General features: G+C 42.4%; 1 protein-coding gene across 1 annotated transcript in view; it reads right to left on the reverse strand.

Annotated features, from left to right (window-relative positions):
- LOC129863444 (polypeptide N-acetylgalactosaminyltransferase 2-like) overlaps positions 1-17,450 on the reverse strand; it is a 130,692-nt gene that overhangs the window by 53,611 nt on the left and 59,631 nt on the right. The window contains exon 2 of the mRNA XM_055935450.1: positions 9,446-9,536. Coding sequence (XP_055791425.1) covers positions 9,446-9,536 — 91 coding nt within the window. The remainder of the gene's footprint in view (positions 1-9,445; positions 9,537-17,450) is intronic.

The following is a 17,450-nucleotide window of genomic DNA, read 5'->3' on the forward strand; positions in this document are numbered from 1 at the left end:
ACAGTATTAGCCTATCACTTGTGAATTATATTTTATCACTTGTGAATGATGCCCAGCATAAGCAACAATACCTATTTTTTTGCTACTTTTTCAAATCAGTCACACCTCATGTAGCCTAGCCTATATGTGTTGATAAGGTTTGTATCACAACTAAAGTGGTTAAATAACTTAATAAAATTAATCACATTACAAAGGGTTTAAAGCCTAACTGTGCTTATGTGAAGAAATAGCAGTTCTAACATTTAAAGCTAAACTTTGATGTCTTGCGTAAGCCACATTGGGTGAAAAAAATGTTTATGCTAGTGGTTGTATTAATTTGGGATCAGTCACATCCCACAATTGTCCCAAACTTTGGAATATTTATTTCTCGCACAGAATAGGTCAACTTTTATGCTATGGGGGATAGTAGATTGACATAGGCTAGTGCTTTCGCTATTCGCTAAGCCTTCATCTTGTTGGCTGACGAAAAGTAAATGTGTACAGTTCTTCCAATACGCACCTCGGAATTGGATAAGGACGCGGGCAGTTGCGTCCCTGATGTGCGTCTTCACTTTAGCCTGTATGAAAGACCAGATCACGTGATGGAGAGCCATGTGAGTGAGAGGTGCTTCGGAGAGCGCAGCACTCAGGGAGAAGGGCACAACGCAGCGCTCCGGGCCAAGGGCACAACGGCCACAAAAACCATGGATTTTTTTAGCGTGCATTACAGCCACACAAAGAGGAAGCTGCCGTGAAATTCGAGACATTATCAAGTGCTTGTCAAATTGTGAATGAGAGATTAATGAACTGTGTACAGCCTGCACAAAAAAACAAAGCAGACCTCATGCCTTTCAAGCGACTTTTTTCAAATCCTCATTAGAGTCGCATCATGCAGCCTGACAATGTATTAAAAATCAAAACATATAGCCCAACGTTTGTGAAACTACTAAAGTTACAATAATAACTAGGGATGCACCGATATCACATTTTTGGCCGATAACCGATATTTTCCTTTCCCCCCCAAAAAACGATACCTATATTTAACATTTTTGCGGCCTTTTTAAGCATTCTAGTACAGTTAAATAGTTCACTCACACACAGGTCTAAGGCCCTGCATCTCAGTGCAAGAGAATCCAGGCTGTATCACATCCGGCCGTGATTGGGAGTCCCATAAGGCGGCGCACAATTGGCCCAGTGTCATCCGGGTTTGGCCGGTGTAGGCCGTCATTGTAAATAATAATTTGTTCTTAACTGACTTGCCTAGTTAAATAAAAAGGTTACACACACACACAAAAAAGTTATTTTGTTGGCATTTACGTATGTCCCCATTACCAGTAAAACATAATCAAAACCTATTTATGTCACTTGCTTGCTGTGATGTGTCGTTATTCATTCGTTTCATTCTCATCCAGGATTTCATCAAACATGTCAAGCAGTGAAGTTTCAGCACTGTCTGTCCGTGACCTCTCTTCCTCGGTGCGCACTGTCACTCTGTCCGTTTCCAGCTTGTCCAGCTGTGTATGTAACATTTCACGTAAACCCTGTTTGTCTGCATCGAAGTAGCGGTCCTTGTACCTAACATCAAGCATGGTGGCGACACAGTAAAGAGGCTCAGAGAGAATGCCACCAAATCGCTTGTTCACAGCCTCAAGTACTTTTGCAAGTTTTAACCCCACTCTGTCAGCAGTTTTGTTGAGCAGGCGTTTCAATGCAAAAGCCAACATCATCCCCGACAGAGAGCGGTTGATTGTCAAGGGTGTCATGACGTTGCCGTGTTGGCGAGGTTTACGGCCCCCCATAAATCCCTTTCCCCCTTTTCTCTCTCTACTCTACAGATGTGACTCTTGGAAAGCTCTTTGTTAACATAGAGAGTCCGGTCACATCAAACGGTTGGGAACGGAACCATATTTCGGTAATCCAACCAGTTGAAAAAATCCGTTGGTACTTAAAGAATATGATCAGTTGCATCTGAGACATTATTACTGATGATAGGACAACATAAAGTATCTTGGGAAGTCGACACATTCTAGTTATCAGATTCACATGGAATTACTGTGCAATTTAAATATGAAACTATTTGTGAAAAGATAATGTAATTTTAGCTTCTACATGAGAGAATTGTTTTCATAAATGAACTATGCTCACTCAGTGGCCCCGCCCAAGTAAACAGGCATTGGTTGTGAACTACGAAACACGCCCTTTCTCACCCCACTACAAAAGCCCATTGACGAAAGTCAACCTCGTGTTCCCGATGACGTGAGGACTGCTGTCCATACGTTTAGAAGGACTAATATCAACTACAGAACTTAACCAACCTCAGCATGAGCTCTGATGGCGAATGGTTGAACGACTACAACCTAACTAAATTAACATTGTGTTCCCAATGACGTGAGGACTGCTGTCCATATGTTTAGGAGGGCGAATTTCAACGTGGAGGTGACGATCGCCACGCTGGAAGGATGATTTCGACTATACCAGCCAGAATATAGCATGAGCTTATAGTAAGGCAACTTGGTATGAACCTTGAACTCATATTCACTAAAGAAGTGATACATCCTAGACGTTGAGTTATCAGAAGCCGCTGTAAACGTGCATCTTCAGAAAGACAGGGTACTACAACGTATCCGTTCTACCACAAGACACATTCTTCAAAGGACAAGGGAGATCTCTGCTGGGCAACCCAGCCTTCCATCTTCGACCAATCTATCGAAAAGCAGCTCAGACTAAATATATTTCTTGCATTTTCCTTTTCCGAATGGGCGGTTATTTAGAATGCATAAGATTCTATATTTACGATAGCATAGCTTCATAAGGTCCAATTGAGAATCAAGCTTTTTGTTCCTCAGTCTTCCCGCGCTTTCATTCAAACCCAACTCTTTCTTTGTGTAACCAGCAGTCATATTGGTTTTCTCCACTAGGGACGTTATCTTTTATGACATAATTAGAAATCAATGTATGATCCATCCTGTGTATATGTAATTCTATGTGATTATTTAGGTATTTAGTTAATAAATAATTAAACCAAATTTTGTATTGCCGATTCAACTTGTTAGCCAGGGTTCGTGAAGATAACCAAGAATTTTACGACGTTCAGATGAGACTGAATAAGGTGACGATTAATAAGAGTTTAAGAGTTTATTCAGAAGACAACAGCTCTACAAAGATTCTTCCGTTGTGCCCCGACTTCCTAGTTAATTGCATTTACATGATTAGTTTAAATCAGGTAATATTAATTACAGAGAATTGATTTGATAAAATAGCATGTCATATCACTTAATCCATAGTAAAGACACGATAAGGGCAATGAATTCCATTATCTTGGCGTTAATGGATTTCGCCTTTGAGTTGTCTAGCTGAAATTTTCTTACTCTCAAATGACTGCTCGACTTGAACATGTTTAGTTGCTGGAAGTGTAAGTATTTTTCTGCTTTTGTTCTGTGTAGCGCTGTATTTTTTGTGGCGTCATTACATAATCTACCTACATTATATTAGGTATGCACATCAACTTTGACATCGGTTTTGCACATTAAACTAGACACGTTAAACTAGACATCGGACCGATGCTGATGTTGGCCTTTTTAGCTAATATCGTCCGATTCCGATATGCCCACCGATATAAATCAAATTGTATTGGTCACATACACATGGTTATCAGATGTTAATGCGAGTGTAGGGAAATGTTTGTGCTTCTAGTTCCGACAGATTACTTGTTAGACATTACTGCACTAACAATTTCACAACAACTACCTAATACACAACAATCTAAAAAGGTGTGAATGGGAACATGCACATATAAATATATGGATGAGCGATGGCCGAGCGGCAGAGGCAAGGTGAAATAGATGGTATAAAATACAGTATATACATATGAGTAATGTAAGATAAGTAAACATGATTAAAATGGCATTATTTAAAGCGGCATTGTTTAAAGTGACCAGTGATCCATTTATTAAAGTGGCCAGTGATTGGGTCTCCATGTAGGCAGCAGCCTCTCTGAATTAGTGATTGCTGTTTAGCAGTCTGATGGCCTTGAAATGGAAGCTGTTTTTCAGTCGCTCTGTCCCAGCTTTGATGCACCTGTACTGACCTCTCCTTCTGGATGATAGCGGTGGGAACATGCAGTGGCTCGGGTGGTTGTTGTCCTTGATCTTTTTGGCCTTCCTGTGACATCGGGTGCTGTCAGTGTCCTGGAGGGCAGGTAGTTTGCCCCCGGTGATGTGCTGTGCAGACCGCACCACCCTCTGGCGAGCCTTGCGGTTGAGGGCAGTGTAGTTGCTGTACCAGGCTGTGATACAGCCCGGCAGGACGCTCTCGATTGTGCATCTGTAAAAGTTTGTGAGGGTTTTAGATGACAAGCCAAATTTATTCAACCTCCTGAGGTTGAAGAGGCGCACTGCCTTCACCACACTGTCTGTGTGGGTGGACCACTTCAGTTTCTGTGATGTGTACCCTGAGAAACTTAACGTTCCACCTTCTCCACTGCTGTACCTTTGCTGTGGATAAGGGGGTGCTCCATCTGCTGTTTCCTGAAGTCCCCGATCGTGTCCTTTGTTTTGTTGACGTTGAGTGAGAGGTTGTTTTCCTGACAACACACTCCGAGTGCCCTCACCTCCTCCCTGTAGCCTGTCTTGTCATTGTTGCTAATAAATTATTATATATATAATAATAATATATATATATTGTGCATCCCTACTAATAACTCTAAATTAAGCATATAGGAGTACCGATTTATTTGTTAACCGCTCAACTGTGCACTCCCTCAAATCGTTCGGAGAATTGTTCAATTGTATTCTTCATACTATGAAACAATGCCACGGAATTATAAGCAAATCTTGTCTACTAAATGAACTAGTGTAGTCCACAGCTATTTGTCATAGCCACATCAGGACAACTCAGAGTATGCTATTCTTTTCTTCTGAAATAGACTACATTTTCTTCATATCATGCTTCTTTAAACCGGTCTAAAATAAATAAAATATTTATTGTGAAGGTGTAGGCTATATTACATGGATTTATTAGACTTTTTAAACATGGCTTGTAGGCTATGTGTTGTAATGACGTGACTATCGTCAATGTGATGACTGCTATTTATCGAATACTTACCTATGTTTAATTATTACTTGATTCAATTAATCATGTAACAATTAACTCATTAGGAATTTGGGGCACCACGGGAAAAGTTGTATACCGAGTTACTATCTCCCGACTTAAACTCTAATGATTACATAAATATCTCTTACATCAATAACAGTCAACTATTAATTATTTCCTAATATCAGTCTCATTCTGAACGGTGTTGACTTAGTAAATCTGCACTAACCCTGAATCAGCGATACACAAATTGACTTAATTATTTATTTACTAACTAAATAAATCACACAGAAATACATAAAACACACAGTATAGGTTATTGATTAACATAATGCAATGAAAACAGTCCCTAGAGGACTAACAAAAACATGACCATTTGGATACACAATGGAAAGGAGAGGGGTATGTAAGGATGAGAGGAAGCGTCAACTTGTCGTACATACATTTGGAAACTACGCTCACCGTAGTCAGAATATTTAGTACCCTAACCACCGCTCATTCGGATTAGAAATGCAACATATATTTATGTGTAGATGTCTTTCTCTGTCGTCTCTCTGTTTAAACAACTCAATCAGTCTATGGCGAGTAGTTCGATGTCAGTCTCTGGTTGTCCACCAGAGGTCACAATGTCCTTAGTTGTAGGCTTCTTTGTCTTGGAGTGTTCATTAGGATGGATGTATCAGAGGTGCCTATAGTGGTGAGAGGGATCTGTTCTTCCCTCTCGTCTTTAGTCGAGTTTCCTAGACTACTTTACAAAGATACACAGCTGCAGAATGTGAATGTTCCAGTCTAGTCTTTATCTCTTCACTTGACGAGAGTTTTCTGGTCTTGTACTTTTAACAATTTCAACGTGTGGACCACGTCCTCACGTTCTCTGGTCTCAATGGTTGATTATTCAGGGTACAGCTAGGACCACTTTACACACTGGCAGCAACCCGGCATGTTTTGGTCTCATGTAAATTTTGTTAGCAAGTCCTTTTAAGCACTTTGGTCTTAGGGGCGTTCCAACACGCCGACACAATGTCTGTGCTCACGTGGCCATGGATACCGACTGGGCCCAGGTTTCTTTCATTTAGAAGGCTAAAATCATATTTCTATCTTTTAAAAAATACTGTCATACTTAATTATATATTTTATACAACATTTAGATACAAACCTGGAAACTAGCATGTGTACATCCTCAGAGATACCATCCTTAATGACATCACAAAATACACTTTACAAGATTGTTCTTTAAATCCTCACCGACCATTTCTCACATTCTTTATGTTAGAAATATTGTTTAATTGTCCAATTTTAGATGTTGTAGTTTTGGTGGCAAAGTCTCTGTGTAACAAAGGATTTTCAGCCTTCCATTTGTGGGGGAGAGTTTCTGCAAGGTTTTCAAGTCAAATAGGCCAAACTCTAGCTATCCTCAAACATTTGCCTAGCTGATGGGTCCTTTTGACCCTCACAAAGGAGTGTCATGACAGTGTGGAAGCCACAAGATGCTAAATGGGTTTGTGTTTTTTTATTACAAAAACAGAAGGGGTAACATTAAATTATTAGAACATGAAGGATAAAGAATACAGCATCAAGACACTATCAAACATGTATCAGTCTTTCCGCAACAGAGCCATCCTTGTGTGTGAGGGCGCGTGTGCATGATAGTGATATAAAATATGTCAGTTTACTTTTTCATGAACACAATCTTGTGAAACCCAAACCCTCCAAGATCCCCCCACAGTTCCCCAATAGCTGTCCCTCAACCATTCGAGACCCCTCCCACAGTCCCCCCCCAGAAGAAGAAAAAAGAAATACAATTCATTCCATTCCCCCAAGAATACCCCAATGCACCAACAACCAAGATAATGTAGAGAAACGAGGAAAAGACAGAAGAAAACTGCAAATAACACAAAAAAAATTTAACTAAATAATACATTTAAAACAAAGGACATCAAGGACAACTGAAATCATAACAGCAATGCCAACTGTATATGTTTGAGTGCATGTCTGGCACTATTACATGTATGTGTGTGTTCTGTATGTGTTTATTTGAATGAGAGTGTGTGTATATGCATGTGTACAAACACCTGCATGGCATCAGCCTCAGGCAAACCGGCATTAGTTGTAAAAACACTGCCACTTTGTGTCATTCAAATGTACTTTTATTATGTTTTATTTTGACTTTTTTTTCTCCCTTTATCTTTTGACCATCAATCTCTCTTTCACTCAGCAACTGGGTTTATGTTAATTAACGGTAAATTACCGTGAGACCGACAATTATTTGCTTGACAATAATCGTCTGACAAAATGTCATTACCGCCACAGCCCTACACTCAGTACATCATGTTAGAATGGACCCACCAGTACATCATGATGGAATGGACCCACCAGTACATCATGATGGAATGGACCCACCAGTACATCATGATGGAATGGACCCACCAGTACATCATGATGGAATGGACCCAGGTATTTGCTTGACAAACCCCGGCTGACGAAATTCTCTGACCGCCACAGCCCCTAGCCAGGCGCACCAGTTTGTGTCAAGAACTGCAACGCTGCTGGGTTTTTCACGCTCAACAGTTTCCCATGTGTATCAAGAAGGGTCCACCGGGCCCTCCTGAGTGGGGCAGAGGTCTAAGGCACTGCATTGCACTGCATTGCAGTGTTGCAGCGTCACTACAGCCTGGGGTTCGATCCCGGCAGTGACCGGGAGTACCATAGGGCAGCGCACAATTGGCCCAGCGTCGTCCAGGTTAGGGAAGGGCTTGGCTCATCTCGCTCTAGTGGGTTAAGCGACCGGGTGTTATTAAGAAGCGCGGTTTGACGGGTCATGTTTCAGAGGACGCATGACTCGAACTTCACCTTTCCCGAGCCCGTTGGGGAGTTGTAGCGATGAGACAAGATCGTAATGTCATGAAATTTGGATGGTAAAATAACAAAATAATAATAATTAAACAATGGTCCACCACCAAAAGAACATCCAGCCAACTTGACACAACTGTGGGAAGCATTGAAGTCAACATGGACTAGCATCTCTGTGGAACGCTTATCGACACCGTGTAGAGTCCATGCCCTGACGAATTGAGGCTTTTCTGAGGACAAAAGGAGAAGGGTGCAACTCAATAATAGGAAGGTTTTCCTAATGTTTGGCTCACATACACTGAGTATACCAGTCTGCCCAAAACTGTACCATAGGTGGTCGTCTGTGGGCTTGTTTTTGCATTCGGACAGGGAACCATGTAGCCTTATAAGAACCTTTGTATGGGGAAGTATGGAGCTCTCTAGCTGAAACATAGTACTGTGACTGATGGGCAGCTTGGACAAGCACAAAGTCCTACAGATAGAGGGGAAGGCCCCTCACTGCTGCCTTGGCACATTTGGACCCACATTTTGGATGGATCTTCAGCTCCATATGTCAAGGAGTTGCTAGCAGATCTTATACCGTATTGTACAGTAGTAATATGGGAATGTACATTTAGGAATGGATGGTGTAGGATATAGATAAATTCAGCTCTGATGTCATACTTACATAGTCAAAAAAGGAGTAACTGTATATTAGGCCATCTGGAAATCTGCTTAATTAAAAACCGCAACCCTTCTGTGAATTCTTTGTTTAGGTCCAACTTGAGTGTTAAGCGGAGTGACCTAAATAGTGTGAGGCATTGAAACAAGATATCTGAATAGTGATGATTCCCTGGAACTACTGTACACCCCAGAGTATTCTTTCTACATATTGCTCAGGATACAAAAGCAGAAAGATGTATCCCTGCCCTACCTTTACAGAAAACACACAATGTTTCTGACATAAATTAAATGGAACAGCTCTCTAAGGACTACCTTGCCAAGGAGAGAATATGTAACAGTTCTGATGGTAAAACTACTGTAATTTATATCCCTCCATACACAGCATGCTGCTTTTTTAAATGCAGGAGAAGCCTATGTAACGTCAGCATATGCTTACACCCGTAGCTTAATGCATAAAGCAGCTCTGCTAAATTGGATCCCGGTTCAGTTGAGCACACGGGCTCGCAAATTGGTACGATAGAGATTTGGGTGATTGGCCCATTGATGAAGATCAGACAGACACTCTGAAAAACACCCAGATGAATTCAGATTATTTTCATAACATTCCTATACACACACCTTGTATAATTAGCCCTGACCTTGTAAACAGTAAAGGTAGTTTACTAGTTTTAAACAGAACCACAGCTGGAACCCTCCACTATTGCACAGTCGGTTGAACTACATGTCAACCTGGAGTCCTGTGTTGACTAATCTTCTCATCATGTCTGTAAGTGGAGGGAGGGTGTGTGTGAGGGGGGGGGGGGGGGGGGCTAATCAGAATGGACGGCGCTGTGGGACGCCTGGCTGGGTATCTGGCTCTTACCTGAGGGGAGTGTCTCCAGGCTGTGGGTTTGGTCATCTGCGTTGCGGTGGACCTGGGCCTGATTTGATGACTCAATAGCGTTCCAGTCATCCTGCCAAAGAAACAAAGACACATGAATATAGAAACACGTAGACAAGGTCACAATCTACATTCAGTGGAAAATGTTTGTCCCTCAGAAAAGGATAATCTAATGATAGTAAACCCCCATGTTCATAAATAGTGGTATGTCAAACACCGAGAATGTCAAGCACATTTCCCAGACTAATTTTGAAAGCAAATGGTTAGAAAACGTGTAAAATATTGTAGTCTTCCTAAGTTCTCTGTTGGTTCTATTGATTTATTTCTTCAAGGTTGGCTGTGGAATTAGAAGCGCATGATTTGCATCATTATGTTACTGTGGCAACAAGGTGCCCCTGACTGTTATTGCTCTGCTTCGAGCAGCTTTCAAAATGTCAGTGAGTTTGTCAAAAGCACTTTGATGAAGAAAAAGGGTCTGTGGTCCTATGGCAGTAGACCATTATTCCATTCAAGAACTTAGATCGTAGGCTACTTATCAAAACCAGATGGACAGAGGAAGGGCAGAGGGCATGTTTTATTTTATCTTAGGGCTCACAGCCATTCAAATAACTTTACAATTTGTATGTCGAGTCATGCAGACCGCATTAGATCTTCTCAAGAGGGAGACCAAGAGTATTTCTGCATGTTGGATCAGACACCCTGACAGCCTGTAAATTACACCCAATATAAAAAGAAAAACAATGTTTTATACTATATAATGGACAAAACACATGTCGTCGTCTCCCTGTTGATAACCATCAGGACAACATTTTAGAAACGTTCTAGACTTAAGTTAAGAAAACAGAATTATACAATAACTCTGGTGCAGGTGCGCTTTCCAATCATCGCCAGGTGCATGATTGATCCGCAACAATACGTTTTGTGAGGCCCACAGACGATGGAGGAATTGCCGATTGCCTATTCTCATATGGTTGCTGTTCTGATGTCACGGCAACATCAAAAGCAGAAGGACAGTCTGTGACTAAACAGCCAGATGGATTTCCATCAGTGTTAGAACACACAGGAGCTGTGTGCCAAAACAAAGCCAGTGAAGAGTACAGATGTAGGATCTTCATTTGCTACAGCAGGAAAAAAAATATTGCAGGAACAGGAAATGTGAATTATTATGAATTCTAATTCATGGACATTTTTGTAAGAGTAGATACATTTTTCGTACGGGAAAATCAAGTCAAATTTGGCCTCAATCTCACCTGCCTCTATAACCAACTGTTGGGAAATATGGCTGCGCTGACAATGACAGCATGGGTCAAGCCAAATGGTGAAACACTGCAGCACTGCAAGCCTGTAACACACCGCAGGCCAGACCGGCAATAACTCAAACAGGAAGTCCTCTTGCCAAGGTTAGCAGTAAATAAACCAACAGGCGGGATGGTATGGATAGAGCGCAAGCTACAGAAGTCCAGAAGCCCTCGCTCTGCTGAACACGACCAGCATCTGCTCTGGCCTGCTCTTTCAGGCCAAAATCAACTGGTGGCTGTGGCAACCAATAGCATTCAGACGCTCAGCATTTTATCATAAACGTATCAACTCAATGATCAAACCTTATAATTTTTTAAAATATCTTTAGACAGAGGAGCACGAATAAGTACATCATGTCCTGAGAACGATTAAGAAATGTGACGCATGTCTTCTAGAGCAAAATGATGTGTTCTGACGTTATTTCTTAAGGTGGAGGGGAGGTATGGTGGTGGTAGTGAGCTGCAGCTGACACGGATGTAGATCGCTATAATCATTCTAATGAATGATGTGCATATTCCACTTCATTAAGTCTGCTCTGCAAAATTACAATACCAACACCGTTTACAATAACAGGTAATTCCAGAAATATATATATTTTTTAAGTAAAATTAGTCAACATTGCTTGGTTTGTTTGTGTGTGAAATTGACAGTCATCTCGCTGACAAACAGCCTACGTTAAAGTGATTTCCAGAGTGATTCTCATGAAGTCACAGTTGTTCATCGTTTCTCACACTTGGCAGAACATGGGAACAATTATTGTGCTGCCATTAACATTACAGGCAGCTCTATGGGAGGAATTCACACGACTCTCCTCCTAACACTCATCACAGTGTTAGCCTCTGGCTAATGAACAACTCATTACCAAGCCACCGGTTGGGTCTCTTGGTGGGAGACCTGAGAAAGCACTCGTTTTAAGATGAGTGATAGAAGTGTTACTGTGGCATCCTAATGCTATTCAAACCTTTAATAAAGTCAACTATACATCCTCTTAGCCAGACCAAAAGCTTCTTGACTTTTAGGTTGGAGGCGAGGTTTCTTATAGTGATCGGGGGATAAAAGTTTTATACAGTTACATATCGCAATATTATTTTGGATGATATACTTTGACTCCAAGTATCAATTTTTTTCTCTCTTCTAGGTAGTTAACTAGCGCTAGTCGGCTGTACCAAAACGCGGGTCATTTTCATGCTATAGCTCGTTCGCCATCTTCATTTTAAATAGTGAGCCAACATGTTTTCAGCACTTTTATTTCCCTGACTGATCAAAACGTTCTCATGCTCTCTCGTATCTCTGCAGCAGACATATAGTGAGCAATATTTCTTAGAACATCAAACCGTAATACATGTTGCAGTATTGAATCTCAATACATACATATCGTATCGGCACCTAAGTATGGTGCTAGTATAGCACGGCATGGCGCTAGTATAGCATGGCATGGCGCTAGTATAGCATGGCATAGCATCGCATGGCGATGGCATCGTATGGTGAGGTTCCTGGCAATTCCCAGGTCTAGTTTGTTACCACACAAAGTTAACGTACAACTTGGGTGCATACTACGCCGTCATGCGCCACCGTCATACCACACCATCATGACCCACTAAACTTAGCTTTTAGCTCTGCTATTACATATGCCACTGTAGTGCGTATGCCCTGCTATAAACAGCAATGCTACCATCCATCATCCATCATCAACCATACATCATCTGTCTGGTACAGTGATAGACTAATATTAAGTTCTGCTTTTCTGATGTATCAAATACTTATGTCATGCAATAAAATGCAAATTAATTACTTAAAAATCATACAATGTGATTTTCTGGATTTTTGTTTTAGATTCCGTCTCTCACAGTTGAAGTGTACCTATGATAAAAATTGCAGACCTCTACATGCTTTGTAAGTAGGAAAACCTGCAAAATCGGCAGTGTATCAAATACTTGTTCTCCCCACTGTATATAGAATGGTGTCGTCTGCGTAGAGGTGGATCAGGGAATCACCCGCAGCAAGAGCAACATCATTGATATATCCAGAGAAAAGAGTCGGCCTGATAAATGAACCCTGTGGCACCCCCATAGAGACTGCCAGAGGTCCGGACAACAGGCCCTCCGATTTGACACACTGAACTCTATCAGAAGTAGTTGGTGAACTAGGCAAGGCAGTCATTTGAGAAACCAAGGCTATTGAGTCTGCCGATAAGAATACGGTGATTGACAGAGTTGAAAGCCTTGGCCAGGTTGATGAAGACGGCTGCACAGTACTGTTTTTTTTATTGATTTCGGTTATGATATCGTTTAGTACCTTGAGCGTGGCTGAGGTGCACCCGTGACCAGCTCGGAAACCAGATTGCACAGCAGAGAAGGTACGGTGGGATTCGAAATGGTCAGTGATCTGTTTATTAACTTGGCTTTCGAAAACTTTAGAGCGGCAGGGCAGTACGGATATAGGTCTATAACACTTTGGGTCTACAGTGTCACCCCCTTTGAAGAGGGGGATGACCGGGGCAGCTTTCCAATCTTTAGGGATCTCGGACAATACGAAAGAGAGGTTGAACAGATTGGTAATAGGGGTTGCAACAATGGCGGTGGATAGTTTTAGAAAGAGAGGGTCCAGATTGTCTAGCCCAGCTGATTTGTACAGGTCCATGCTTTACAGCTCTTTCAGAACATCTGCTATCTGGATTTGGGTGAAGGAGAAGCTGGGGAGGCTCGGGCAAGTAGCTGCAGGGGGGGTGGAGCTGTTGGTCGGGGTTGGGGTAGCCAGGAGGAAAGCATGGCCAGCCGTAGAGAAATATTTTTTTAAATCGAAAATCATGGATTTATCGGTGGTGACAGTGTTACCTAGCCTCAGAGCAGTGGGTAGCTAGGAGGAGGTGCTCTTGTTATCAATGAACTTTAGTGTCCCAAACCTTTTGGGTAGTTAGAGCTACAGGATGCAAATTCCTGTTTGAAAAAGCTAACATTTGCTTTCCTGACTGACTGCGTGTATTGGTTCCTGACTTCCCTGAACAGTTGCATATCACAGGGACTATTCGATGCTATTGCAGTCCTCCACAGGATTTTTTTGTGCTGGTCAAGGGCAGTCAGCTCTGGAGAGAGCCAAGGGCTATATCTGTTCTTAGTTTTTTTAAAAATTGAAAGGGGCATGCTTATTTAAGATGGTGAGGAAATTACTTTTAAAGAACGACCAGGCATCCTTGACTGACGGGATGAGGTCAATATCCTTCCAGGATACCCGGGCCAGGTCTATTAGAAAGGCCTGATCGCAGAAGTGTTTTAGGGAGCGTTTGACAGTGATGAGGGGTGGTCGTTTGACCGCGGACCCATAGCAGATGCAGGCAATGAGGCAGTGATCGCTGGGATCCTGATTGAAAACAGCAGAGGTGTATTTTCCTAGCCACCGTGCTTCTACACCTGTATTGCTTGCTGTTTGGGGTTTTGGGCTGTGTTTCTGTACAGCACTTTGAGATATCAACTGATGTAAGAAGGGCTTTATAAATACATTTGATTGATTGATGACAGTCAAATTCCACATGACCATTTAGTTAGGCTTCCTCAAGCTCTGATGCCGCTAATGCTCACAGCATTTTTAAATGTACATATTCTTATTCATTCCTTTACACTTGTGTGTATAAGGTAGTTGTTGTGAAATTGTTAGGTTAGATTACTTGTTAGATATTACTGCATGGTCGGAACTAGAGGCACAAGCATTTCGCTACACTCGCATTAACATCTGCTAACCATGTGTATGTGACAAATAAAATTTGATATAGCCTACCAAAAACTTGCTAACCGCCTGGTACTCAGCACGCCATCGTCCCTCTAATCCCTCGGACGTCAATGTAAAAGTATTAGAAAATAAATCAAATCAAACACTTCATGAGAGCCCATGAGCACATGTTGCGCAACATTTGGGGATTGGGGACACTGCCCTGTGTAGGGTGCCGTCTTTCGGATGGGACGTTAAACGGGTGTCCTGACTCTCTGGGGTCAATAAAGATCCCATGGCACTTATCGTAAGAGTAGGGGTGTTAACCCCGGTGTCCTGGCTAAATTCCCAATCTGACCCTCAAACCATCATGGTCACCTAATAATCCCCAGTTTACAATTGGCTCATTCATCCCCCTCCTCTCCCCTGTAACTATTCCCCAGGTCGTTGCTGCAAATGAGAACGTGTTCTCAGTCAACTTACCTGGTAAAATAACGGTAAAATAAAAATAAAAAATAAAAAAATTCAATAGGCTAGGCCTACTCTATTTATTTATCAACGTTCCTAATATAAATGCCAAGGGGTCCCGTGTGGCTCAGTTGGTAGAGCATGGCGCTTGCAACGCCAGGGTTGTGGGTTCAATTCCCACGGGGGGACCAGGGTTCAATTCCCACGGGGGGACCAGGATGAATATGTATGAACTTTCAAATTTGTTAGTCGCTCTGGATAAGAGCGTCTGCTAAATGACTTAAATGTAAATGTAAAATGTATAAAGCAAATATTAAAACACATTGCTTCGCATTACAACAGAAGTATAGCCTACCTCACTGGCATGGAAAGGAGCCACGGGAAAAGCACCCTCCATTCGCCATTTAAGTGCATAGATGAGACAGGTGCATGACATGGTCCATTTTAAATCTCAACAAATTTCAGATATATTATTTTGTATACTGTACGTAAAGACAACATTAAATCAAGAATTGTCTGATGGGTGACAGTATTAGCCTATCACTTGTGAATGATGTATTATCACTTGTAAATGATGCCCAGCTTGTGCATTAAGGCAAGAAACAGCACATGCCTTTTTTTTTGCGACTTGATCAAATCAGAGTCCCACACCTCATGTAGCCTAGCCCACAGACCTACAGTGGCTTGCGAAAGTATTCACCCCCCTTGGCATTTTTCCTATTTTGTTGCCTTACAACCCGGACTTAAAATTGATATATTTTTTTTGGGGGGGGGGGGTGTATCATTTGATTTACACAACATGCCTGCCACTTTGAAGATGCAAAATATATATTTTATTATGAAATAAACAAGAAAGAAAAAAAACTTGAGCATGCATAACTACTCACCCCCCCAAAATCAATACTTAGTGGACCCACCTTTTGCAGCAATTACAGCTGCAAGTCTCTTGGGGTATGTCTCTATAAGCTTGGCACAGCTAGCCACTGGGATTTTTGCCCATTCTTCAAGGCAAAACTGCTCCAGCTCCTTCAAGTTGGATAGGTTCTGCTGGTGTACAGCAATCTTTAAGTCATACCACAGATTCTTAATTGGATTGAGGTCTGGGCTTTGACTAGGCCATTCCAAGACATTTAAATGTTTCCCCTTAAACCACTCGAGTGTCGCTTTAGCAGTATGCTTAGGGTCATTGTCCTGCTGGAAGGTGAACCTCCGTCCCAGTCTCAAATCTCTGGAAGACTGAAACAGGTTTCCCTCAGATGTTTCCCTGTATTTAGCGCCATCCATCATTGTTTAAATTTTGACCAGTCTTCCAGTCCCTGCTGATGAAAAACATCCCCACAGCATGATGCTGCCACCACCATGCTTCACTGTGGGGATGGCGTTCTCGGGGTGATGAGAGGTGTTGGGTTTGCGCCAGACAAAGCGGTTTCCTTGATGGCCAAAAAGCTAAATTTCAGTCTCACCTGACCAGAACACCTTCTTCTATATGTTTGTGGAGTCTTCCACATGCCTTTTGGCGAACACTTTGAGCAATGGCTTTTTCTGGCCACTCTTCCGTAAAGCCCAGCTCTGTGGAGTGTACGGCTTAAAGTGGCCCTATGGACAGATACTCCAGTCTCCGCTGTGGAGCTTTGCACCTTCTTCAGGGTTCTTTGGTCTCTTTGTTGCCTCTCTGATTAATGCCCTCCTTGGCCTGGTCCGAGAGTTTTGCTGGGCGGCCATCTCTTGGCAGGTTTGTTGTGGTGCCATATTCTTATAATTTTTTAATAATGGATTTAAGGGCCTCCCGGGTGGTGCAGTGGTCTAGGGCACTGCATCGCAGTGCTAACTGCGCCACCAGAGTCTCTGGGTTCACGCCCAGGCTCTGTCGCAGCCGGCCGTGACCGGGAGGTCCATGGGGCGACGCACAATTGGCATAGCGTCGTCCGGGGTAGGGAGGGTTTGGCCGGTAGGGATATCCTTGTCTCATCGCGCTCCAGCGACTCCTGTGGCGGGCCGGGCGCAGTGCGCGCCAACCAAGGGGGGCCAGGTACACGGTGTTTCCTCCGACACATTGGTGCGGCTGGCTTCCGGGTTGGAGGCGCGCTGTGTTAAGAAGCAGTACGGCTGGTTGGGTTGTGCTTCGGAGGACGCGTGGCTTTCGACCTTCGTCTCTCCCGTGCCCGTACGGGAGTTGTAGCGATAAGACAGGGTAGTAATTACTAGCGATTGGATACCACGAAAAATTGGGGAGAAAATGGGATAAAAATTTAAATAAAAATAAAAATAAAAAAAATAATGGATTTAAAACCTTTTCTCAATAGGGGGGGCGCCATTTCGACTTTGTAAAAAAACGTTCCCAAATTAAACTGTCTCGTACTCAATTCTTGCTCGTACAATATGCATATTATTATTACTATTGGATAGAAAACACTCTAGTTTCAAAAACCGTTTGAATTATATCTGTGAGTAAAACAGAACTCCTTTTGCAGCAAACTTCCTTACAGGAAGTGGAAAATCTGAAATCGATGCTCTGTTC

Source organism: Salvelinus fontinalis, chromosome 1 (assembly GCF_029448725.1).
Source record: "Salvelinus fontinalis isolate EN_2023a chromosome 1, ASM2944872v1, whole genome shotgun sequence".
In the NCBI taxonomy this organism is placed as follows: Eukaryota; Metazoa; Chordata; class Actinopteri; order Salmoniformes; family Salmonidae; genus Salvelinus; species Salvelinus fontinalis.